We start from the raw sequence: 10,484 nt of genomic DNA, 5'->3' as shown, positions 1-10,484 counted from the left end.
CTGCCCTGCCCCCCCCCTCCCCCCCCCCCCAGCCCAGCAGGACGCTCCGCTGTGGCCAAGCTTGAACCTCTTCTCAAGGTGCCAACAGCACTTTGGAGTGGTCACTCCTCCACCACTGCCCCATGGTGTGCCCTTGGGCGTGTCTCCCAGCCATCCCAAAAAACCCCACTGCTCCGGGGAGCGTGGCAAGGCCAGTGGTGCCCGCAGGTGACGGGAGCCTCTGCACCCCACAGAGCCACTGCGTCCCTCCGAAAGCCCCATCCCGTGTCCCGAAGCGCCCGTCCCGTCCCGTACCTGTCGGAGAGCTGAGTCGGCCAGCGCCCGCTTCCCGCCCCGGGGGCAGTTCTGGATGTAGCAGGCGGAGGACAAGGCGAGGAGGCAGAGGAAGGAGAGGGGCAGCGAAGGCTCTGCCATGGTGCAGGGTGCCCGCGGCCGTGCCAAGGGAAGCTGCTCCAGCTGCGTCTGGCCCCGTGCTGAGAGAGCTGCTATTTATGCTGCCATCACCCCTTCCCAGGGGAGGAGGAGGAGGAAGAAGAGGGATGGGTTGGGTTTTTTTGTTGTTTTTCCTTTTTTTTTTTTTTTTTTTATCCCTGTCTGTTTTTTTTCCCCCCAAATCGCATCCAAGCAAATCTGTAATTGAGATGATTCAGTGCGGCAGCACTCAGGGCTGGTGAATCCCACCCGTGGCTGCTCCGAGGGGCACGGGCCGGCCCTGGGATGCTTGGGAAGGGGTGCTGGATGGGGTGGGTTCAGGGAGAGGGGCTCCTTCGGAAGGTGCTGGTTTGGGGAGGAATGAGGCTTTGGGGACAGATGTTCACTCAGGAGATGTGGTTTTGGGCAGGATGCGGATTTTGAGAGGGGTGCTGGTTTGGGGTGATGCTGGTTTGGGATGGACGTGGATTTTGGGAGAGGCGCTGGTTTCAGAGGGATGCTGGTCCGGGAGCAACACTAATCTGGGGAGGGATAAGGGTTTGGAAGGTGCCGCTTTAGGGAGGGTTGTTTATTTGGAGGATGCTGGTTTGGGATTGATGCTGGTTTGGAGGGATGCAGATTTTAGGAGGGGAGCAGTCCTGGTTTGGGAAGGGATGCTGGCCTGAAGGGATGCTGGTTTGGGAAGTGTTGTTTGTTTGGAGCATGCTGGTCCAGGAGGGATGCTGCTTTGGGGATGCTGCTTTGGGGAGGGATGCTGCTTTGGGGGATGCTGTTCTGACTGATGCTGCTCTGGGAGGGGTTGCTGGAGGGCAGTGACAGGGTCGGGGCTGGGAGACAGCACTGGCTGCACAAACACACCCCAAAACCAGGGGCGGGGCTGCAGCATCGGGGTGCAGGGCAGGACCCTGCCAGACCCTGTCCCCAAAGGGACCCGTCAGTGCCACCCACGACTCTCCTGCCTCTTCCCCCTCTTCTCCAAGAAAGCAGAAGGCAGGGAAAGCTGTGGGAGAGGAGGAGACCAATGGAAAAGGCACCTTTGGGGCTGGCACAGACCCTCCTGCTGCAACCAGGGGTCCCCACTGCGCCGAGAGAGCCGGCACACTCGTGTCACCCACGGGCTGTCAAAAACACCTGTACAGGAAAAACGCCATCAACAACCCCTGCCCCATCCAGCCGTGAATATTCCTTCTGGTCCCAGATCCCTTCTCCAGCAACGCCAAGGGCAACCTCAGAAATGTGAAATTAATATGCAGAGGGGAATCGGGTGCCTGTGAGCATCAGCCTTCTCCTTTCTCCCTAAAAATGCTGGGACTGGCTCACAGTGATCAGGAGGGGTTTTTTTGGGGTGCTGGGAGGGGGGGTGCTGCCAGCTGTGGTCCCGCTTCTGGAGTTGTTTTATGCTTTACTCATCTTCACATAAGGTGGGGAATTGAGGCAGAGAACCATAAAAATCAGCCTGGACATCACTTGGGGTGGCTGAACATGTTTTTCCCCCGCCCCTCATTAGTTTCCCCCATTTTCTTCCCCTCATTAACATCCTTTTTCTGCTGGACAAACACCCCAGGCCGGCCCAGCCCTAGATGGAGTGAGGGCTGTGGTGGTACCCTGGGTGGGGAAGGGGCTGCTCTGCTCGAGCCTCCCAAAGGAAACTCTGATCCCACTGCAATCCTCCCTGGAAAACCAGAGCGCTTTGAAAAGCTCCACAGGAAGCAGGGAGCGATGCTGGAGGGGGCTGAACCCCAGAGCGTCGCTGTGCCCCACCAAGGGAAACTGAGGCACGCAGGGAGGACGTTTTGTGTATCAATTCTGGGGGGTCCCAGCCTGCTCCCCGCTCCTGCCGTGTGATTTTGGAGCATGGCCCCACCTGGGGGGTGCCAGTCCTGGGGTTTGCAGCTTTTGCTGGGTAACATGAGGGCGATTTCCTCCCCTCGAGGGGGGTGAAGGTGGCCACAGCCCCTGACTCAGCTCTCCCTGGGACCGAGGGAGCAGCGAGTTCCCAAATTTGCCCCGTGACGCTGAATCACCCACGTGGGGCAGCCGTGGGGGATTTAATGACCAACATCATTAGCACCAGTCTCGTTTCCCCATCCAAACCCATCCCTTCACAGCGGGAGCCCAAACCCACTTACGTTGCAGGGCTGAGGAGGACGCAAAAGCCCTCGGCTGGGAAAACTTTTCTTTAAAAGAACCCCAAATGTCAGCTCTAAATTGGGTGTTACGCGCTCCTGCTCCGTCTCTTCATTACTGTATCGTAAAATTACATTAGCTGGGAACGATCTGCATTCAAATGATTCTGTGTCTGGAATGATAACGCAGGAATATGAGATTAAAATGTAATTATGCTCTTTAAAGTCAAGGAAGGTTAATAAAATGTTTTTCCAAGTTGCAGAGGCTCCGCAGCCGCAACGCGGAATCACTTACGGGAATCAAGGGGAGGATGAGGTGGCAACGGGGAGGGGGAAATGGGTAGGAAACACAAAAAAGGGGGTTTTTGGGGAGGGAAATATTGGGGTCACCTGGGGTGCGTCATGGGATAAGTGATCCCAGGGGGATGGGTTTCAGAGGGGTGGGCAGAGCCAGTTCTGCTGGGCTGTGATGCTCCCTGGTACCCGGGGTGCTGCTGGGCCCCCATCCCACATCCCGCTCCCAACCGAGGCCTTGGGGCTGCTCAAAGTCCTACCCCAAATCCTCCAACACCAGCCCCAGGGTCCCTTCTCTGCGTCTCCAGCACCGGGTTTGCTCTGCCACGTCCCTGCTCTTCCCCAGGCTCTCCCCCAGAGGACCCCCCTTCATTAGCGCCCATCTCCTGACCACACCCGCAGGGTGCGGCCGGTGCCAGGGCATTCATCGGGCCGTCAGCGGCTCCCATCCTTATCCCGGCTCCCCTCGGAATGAGGGAAATCCCAAAGGCCCGACCTGGGCTGGGAATGGGGCAGCACCCTCAAATCTGCCCCCCTCTGCGCAGCCAAAATACAGCTCCAGCTCTTGTAGACACCAGCAAGGGGCTGGGGCTGCCAGACGGGCTCAGCCACGGAGATCATGGAATGTCTGAGTTTGGAAAAGCTCTCCAAGATCATTGAGATCCCCCAGCGCTGCCAAGTGCTGACCCCAAGTGCCACATCCACACGGCTTTTAAATCCCTCCAGGGATGGGGACTCCAACACTGCCCCGGGCAGCTGTGCCAGTGCCTGACCATCCCTTCCATGAAGAAATCTTCCCAAATATCCAATCTGAACCTCCCCCTTCCTTCATTAACAGCAGGAGCTTTGTTAGCTCTGGAGCCCCCAGCAAGGTTTGTGAGAGCCCTTTTGGAGGCAGGAGAAGGGATGGAGGTGACTCTGCTTGGCTGCAGCACAGAGAGTTCCCAGTGCCAAAGTTTAACCAGGAGAAATGAGGGTGACAACATTTAATCAGGATAAATTAGAGGATGTTGGAAAATGGGATTAATTTCATTGATTTGTGCATTTTCCTGCCTTTGCCGTGGCTGGAGGGGGATGCAGCAGGGAAGAAGAGACTTCTTGAAGATGTCACTGATGCGCTGGCGACACGGAGAGGGTCAGGCTGGCAAGGGAGAGCTCCCTGCCTGGGAGCTCGAATGCTCCTCAAACAGATCTGTCACTGTCACCGTGGCCCCGTGGCTGACGGGGGGTTAATGGCTGGGGGCTGGTGGGGAGGGGAATCCTGCACCTCCTCCCCCTCACATCTCGGATAAAGATGCTCCTCTGCTTCCCTGACAGCTGGAAAACAGCTTTGATGCCTCTTTAAAGGCAGCACAGCCAACGTCAAGATTGCTTTGATCACTTCCACGGCCAAATCCATCCTGCTGGGATGCAGACGTTACGCCGGGAGGTCGCTGACCAACAAGGGATGGATTTGTCCAAAAAAAAATGCTTGAAGGACAGTGTTAGAGGAAATTGCTCAGGCTGCAATCAGTTCCATTCCCCACCTCCCAGGGAGAAGACAGGCTTGGTGCTGGGAATGAATTTGCTGGTGGCATCCACATGGGAGATGAAGAGGCATTGCCGTGGGTCCGGGCAGAGGAAGCCATGGAAATTCCGGGCTCCGTGTGACCCCGCCCATCACCCTGGGGTGCAGGGAGGGCCCCTGCTGCCCACGGGGGTTTCAGTGCCCTGGGACCGGGGGGGGCAGGGGTCCTTCCCTGAGCTCCAAGATGTGGGTGCAGAGGGAAACTCATCCCTGGATCCGCAGCAAGAGGGGACACAGAAGGTGAAATGTGCTGGCAAAGGGTCACAGAGAGTTAAGGAGGATGAAGGCTCTGAGAACCTGCAATGAGGTGGGGATGAGCAGGGAGGGGGACCTGATGTCCCAACACCACCCCTTCCCCTCCAACCCCTGCTCCGTGCTGGCTCCTGCCCCTCCCTGCAGAACGAAGGGAACCTGGAGATAATTTGGGAGATGGCTCCCACCTGGATCACTGCCCACTGGCAGGACACCACAAGGACCTTTTGGGAACTGGAGCAGCTTGTAAGAACCGGTGGCTTTGGAAGCATCGGAGCTTTGCTAGCGCTGGAAAAGGTGATGGCTCTGGGGATCCAGAGGCAGCCGTCCCTCCTCCTCCCTTCCCTGGGGGAGGTGTGAGAGCTGAATCACCCTGGGATGGCTCACTGCAAACACGGCACCACCACTGCAATGAAGTGGATTTACTGCCTCCGAATCGTGGGGTTTTTAGGAATTTTGTGCCTATTTTCCAAGCGTTTATTATTTTAAGACGCGTACTTTTCTATTTTTGCTGCGAATGGAGATGGGCTGTGAACTCCTGCTGACGCAGGCAGGGAGCAGGAGCAGTGTGGGGCCAGCACAAAGCCCTGTTCCAGTGGATGAGCAGCTCCTTCCCGTGCCAGCGTTGGGTACAGCGCTGCTCAGGTGCCTTTTAAGAGCAAATAAAGGTGTGACCAAGGTGAGCTGAGTCAGCTGGAGGCTCCTTATGGCCCAGAACACCAATTAAGTGGCACCAGCAGGGGGTTGTAGAGGTGACAAACCCTTTGATGTCACCTTACCTCCATCACATCCAGGATGGAACACATCCGAGTCATTTTTTGTCTGGCTTTTTCCTGAGCAGCTCTCTGAGACCCCCGTGGGTGAGTCTCATCCCTGTGATCCACGAGGCTGCTGCCACAACCCCTCTGAACCCCCCTGGTCTGCAGCTCCCCTGTGTTGGTTTGGCTTTTTCCAGCCTATTTATTCCTCCTGTGCCCAGAGAGTCCCCCTACGACATCATTAAGCCCCACGACGAGACCAATTTAGGAGCCAGAGAGAGAAATTGACTTTAAACATTTTATTAAGGCTTAAATGTCTATCAGCCAGCCAGGAGCTGGGCCGGTCACACGACATCAACCAAGAGGGTGGGATGGGATGGCTTTTCTACAAGATTCTGGATGAGCAGGGTGAGATCACTGCCAGCTCCTCACTCCTCAACCACGGCCTCTCGCTGTCGATTCCAGGACGAGGGACACGCTCCCAGCAGGACGAGGGGAGGGTGAGGTGGGCAAGGGGAGGAAGTGAGAGGGGACTTTGTGTGTGTTGTCACTCACAAGGACTTTACCTGCTCCACAACCGGGTGGCTGCTGGTCAAACGTGGCGTGAACTCGCGGGGAAGCTGAGCTGGTCCGAAAGGCACCTGTGCTAAACCTCTGAGCCCCGGGGCGGTGCTGGAGACCAGTCCTGGATAAATACATATTCCTTGATAAAGAAGCTATGGCTTTTGTCATCCTCAGGCTCCGGGCCGCTCTCTAACCCCCCACCCCCCCTGCTCTGTAAGCACAAGACCGAGTCCTCTCCGCTCTCCGGCTCTCCTCCCGGCGGCTTGGCAGCTCCTCCGGCGGATCCGTGCGGACACGGGGCACAGCAGCAGCTCCTCCTCGTCCTCCCGGCAGCCTGGGGGGTCAGAAGTGAACCCTCCTGACGTCGTGCGTGGCCGCCGCCCTCTTGCAGCTCCCGCAGTGGATGGGCGAGGCCGGAGCCTTCTGGCGCTCGGCCAGGCAGGGCCGGCACACGAGGTGCCCGCAGGGGAGCTGGTACACGGGCTCCGCCTTGAAGTAGCAGGAGAAGGATTTGCCACAGGAAGCACATCCCTGAGTCTGGCTGCTCCTGCCGTGCTCTGCAAATCCAGAATCACAAAATCAAACGAGCTGGAAAAAACTTCAGGGATCATCTAGTCCAGCCTGTGACCCGACACCACCACGTCCAGTCTTTCCTGGGGACTCCACCACCTCCCTGGGCAGCCCCTTCCAGTGTCTGATCACCCTTTCTGTGAAGAAATCCCTCCTCATGTCCAGCCTAAACCTCCCCTGGCAGAGCTTGAGAGTGTAAAACAAGGCAACAGAAGTGGATTAGGCAGGCAGTGTGAGAAGTCCAGGCTGGGCCACCCCTTCAGTGCCAGTCCTGCCCACAAGCTGAGGGCCCCAGGTCCTGCAGACTTCGGCTGTGACTCAGGACTGTGCCAGTTTCCTGCCATTACCATAAGGAAAGGGAATGGTCCAGCTCCCAGGGCAGGGTGTGCTCAGAAAGGGATGGATCACATCAGCACTTGCATGTCAGGCTTTTAATTGAGGACAGATGACTGTAAAAAAGGGCTTTTCACTTTTACTGAGACTAAATCACCCTCCCTCCCGCTCTCCCGGCCAGATTAAAAGCAGCGATTCCCAAGTGGAACAGTTGAGGTGTCACTTTGCATTCCTGTCACACACAGCCCATCGAGGGCTGCTCAGCTCTCAAACAGCAGCAGTTTCAGAGGGGACAGGAAAAAGCTTCAGAGCTGAATGTCACTGAAACAGCAAAAGCTGTTTGGGCAGGGCGAGAGAGGGAGAAACAGACACAGACAGACAGACGGACACAGCCCTTCCTCGGGGTCACCCGGTCCCTCTGAAGCCCCTCTCATCCACGAGTAGGCAGAGCCTCACCCAGGGGGAGAGAAGCCAGGACGTGTGGAGGGACACTGAAGGTTCAATGCTTCCCTGCCCCTCAAAGGGGTAATTTTGGGAATGCAAACACAGCCGGATGAGGGGCTGGGCAGCAGGTGCGGTGAAAACAGCGAGGGCTTGGCAGCCTGGGTTGTGTACACCCAGTCCTGATGGGATTCTGGGCACGCACACGGTTGGCTGGCCTGGGATGTTGCTGCTGTGAGCTGTTCCTGTTCAGGGTCAGATATCACGTGGCATTTCAAAGAATCATGGAATGGTTTGGGTTGGAAGGGATCATAAAGCCCATCCCATCCCACCCCCTGCCATGGCAGGGACAGCTTCCACTACCCCAGGTTGCTCCAAGCTCCGTCCAACCTGGCCATGGACCCTTCCAGGGATCCAGGGGCAGCCACAGCTTCTCTGGGCACCCATGTGGCAGCTCCCCAGCTTGCTCCACACAGCTCACAGGCAACACTGAGCCACTCAGCCCAAATTGCAGAGCTCTGGGAACAGTCTGAACTAACCTGGAGCAGGCTGAGCACCGTGGCCAAGCACAACACATCCCAGATCATCCTTGGGCAGCACAGAGGTGACAGCCAAGAACACGGGAAAATCACAGGATTGCTGCCACAGCCTGCTCTGCCCATGGGCATGGACAGCATCCCACACCTTCTGGGGTGTCAGCAAGGTCTAACCTGCCTCACTGGGAGCATAAACCGTCAAAACTGCTGAGAGAGGCAAGGATTGTCAAGTGAAGCTTGCTGGGAGACAACGGAGTATTTTATATGGAATATATAAACCTTTGGGGTGTGAACAATGGTCCCTGTTAACACAGCCCCAGCTCTCCTGCAGCTCCCAAAGGTGATCCAGAGGCACCTGTTACTCACCAAGGACTGTGCCCACGCTCCAGGAACTGCTGCAGCCGCCCTCTCCTGGAGCCTGCTGCTGGCTCTTCATCAGCTTGGCCGTGAAGGAGGGCATGGAGCTGAGAGCCGAGGTCAGGGCAGTGTCCAGGCTCTCCGACAGCTTCTGCTCGTGGGACACCAGGTCTGCAAAGGGAAACACAGACCAGGTCTGCAGAGGGAAACACAGACCAGGTCTGCAGAGGGAAATAGGGACAGGTCTGCAAAGGGAAACACAGACCAGGTCTGCAAAGGGAAACACAGACAGGTCTGCAGAGGGAAATAGAGACAGGTCTGCAAAGGGAAACACAGACACCAGGTCTGCAAAGGGAAATAGACACAGGTCTGCAAAGGGAAATAGAGACAGGTCTGCAAAGGGAAACACAAACACCAGGTCTGCAAAGACATGAAAAAGATGGAGAAGCAGATGCTGGGAAAAAGAATCTGCGATGGAAACGCTGCCTTGGCTCTGAACCCTGGGGGATTTTAGGAACCCTGCCACTTGTTTTGTTGAGAGGTGTCTTTTCCCCACCAAGGGGCTGGGATGGGGGTGGAGTACCTCACTTCCTTTGGGTCCTGGAGGTGGAATGCCCTATGGATTACCACCAGACATTCACATGGTGTCCAACTTATACAGGATCAGAATCATTTCAGTTGGAAAAGCCTTCTAAGATCATCCAGTCCAACCCTTAAACCAGCACTGCCAAGGCCACCACTAAATCACGTCTCCAAGTGCCACATCCACATGGCTTTTAAATACCTTCAGGGATGGGCAGCCTGTACCAGGGCTGGAGAACCCTTTCCATGAAGGCATTTTCCCTAATATCCAACGTAAACCTCTCCTGGCACACCCTGAGACCATTTCCTCTTGTTCCCTGGGAACAGAGCCTGACCCCCACCTGGCTGCACCCTCCTTTCAGGGAGTTGTAGAAGTCTGCAGATCTAAAAAGGGGCAAAACTCCAAATAACCCAGAAAGCTGTTTTTCCCTGAAATCCCAGGCACTCCCTCAGCTGGCTCCCGAGGATCCCAGCCCAGTGCTCCCAGCCTTGCTCCATGCAGCTCACGGAGAACATTTAAACCACTAATAAAATCAGTGGGACTTGTTTTTCCCTCTTTGTCCCAGTTCTGAGCCCCAGGGCCAGGGCTGGACCCTCCCTGTAGGGCTGCCCTGTGCAGCACCGGCAGCGCTAATTAAGACGAAGCATTAAGAGAATGTTGTCTGCATCACTAACTCTGTTAAATCCATCTCCCAAGGGAAGAGCTCGGAACTGGTGCTGCACATTTGCTCCACCAATCAAGGCTGATGATCCAGTGCAGCACGAGCTCCGTGGGCTGAGCACTCTGCTTTTATTTATGTATGGACACGGGAGCTCCAGGACCCCCAGGGCAGCTCCCCGGTGGGAGCTGTCACACACCTCCACAACCAAAATAACCAAAGATTCCTCCTAAAACAGGGAATGAGCTCTAGGCTGAGGGATCAGAGCAGCAATGTGCAGTCTGACTTCTCCCTACTCTTCCTGGTACCATCCAACATCCGTTCTTTTCAACCAAAGAATTTGTTTAAAATCAAACCGCCACCTGAGCTTTGTCCTCAAAACATTTTTGGGCAGCGTGGGAGAAGGGTGAAGGCAGTGACAGGTCCCAGCAGCTCTGGGTCACCTTTTGACATGTCATAGACCAGCAGGTTAGAGCAGACCAGGAAACTGGGCTTACCTGCCTGGAGAGCCACCCACAAGATACCCCCACACCTGGATTTACACCCTTTGTCCCCAAGTGCCACATCCACATGGCTTTTAAGTCCCTCCAGGGATGGGGACTCCACCACTGCCCTGAGCAGCTGTGCCAGGGCTGGACAGCCCTTTCTGTGAAGGAATTGTTCCCAATATCCAGCCTAAACCTTCCCTGGTGCAACTCTTGTTTCCTCCTGTCCTTGTCCCCTGGGAGCAGAGCCTGACCCCCACATGGCTCCTCCTTTCAGGGAGTTGTTGAGAGCCACAAGGTCCCACCTGAGCCTCTTTTTCTTCAGATTTGAGAACATTTTGCATTCCCAGCAGTGCTGCTACCACATCACTGAGAAAAGCACGGATAAAGGGAAACCAGCGCCCATTCCCTTCCCCTGTAGCCACAAGTCACATCTCTTGTCTAATTTGGTCCCTACCAGGTTTTCTGCTTTAACCACCTGCAAATTCTGTGCAGGTCTCTCCCAGGCTGGGCTCTCCCTCCTCCCTG

At 56.2% G+C, this 10,484-nt stretch overlaps 2 protein-coding genes across 3 annotated transcripts in view; both read right to left on the bottom strand.

Moving 5' to 3' along the window:
* LOC103621152 (vasotocin-neurophysin VT-like) overlaps positions 1-538 on the bottom strand; it is a 1,740-nt gene extending 1,202 nt beyond the window's left edge. The window contains exon 1 of the mRNA XM_008639900.2: positions 295-538. Coding sequence (XP_008638122.1) covers positions 295-414 — 120 coding nt within the window. The 5' untranslated portion in view covers positions 415-538. The remainder of the gene's footprint in view (positions 1-294) is intronic.
* A 5,175-nt stretch (positions 539-5,713) lies between these two features.
* Positions 5,714-10,484, bottom strand: part of UBOX5 (U-box domain containing 5) — a 9,541-nt gene continuing 4,770 nt past the window's right edge. The window contains exons 3-5 of one of the 2 annotated variants that reach the window (XR_001864638.1): positions 8,240-8,401; positions 6,220-6,550; positions 5,714-6,114 (exon numbers count right to left, since the gene is read on the bottom strand). Coding sequence is in view for 1 of the 2 variants with exons in the window: in XM_008639862.2 (XP_008638084.1) it covers positions 6,336-6,550; positions 8,240-8,401 (377 nt within the window). In the remaining variant the exon portion in view is untranslated. Of the gene's footprint in view, positions 6,551-8,239; positions 8,402-10,484 lie in introns of both variants that reach the window. The other variant, XM_008639862.2, reaches the window with a different exon arrangement.

The sequence above is a fragment of the Corvus brachyrhynchos genome, unplaced genomic scaffold (genome assembly GCF_000691975.1).
Source record: "Corvus brachyrhynchos isolate BGI_N302 unplaced genomic scaffold, ASM69197v1 scaffold166, whole genome shotgun sequence".
NCBI classification, from domain to species: Eukaryota; Metazoa; Chordata; class Aves; order Passeriformes; family Corvidae; genus Corvus; species Corvus brachyrhynchos.
Note: the sequence above shows the minus strand (reverse complement) of the source record. Positions and strands in the feature narration are given on the sequence as shown.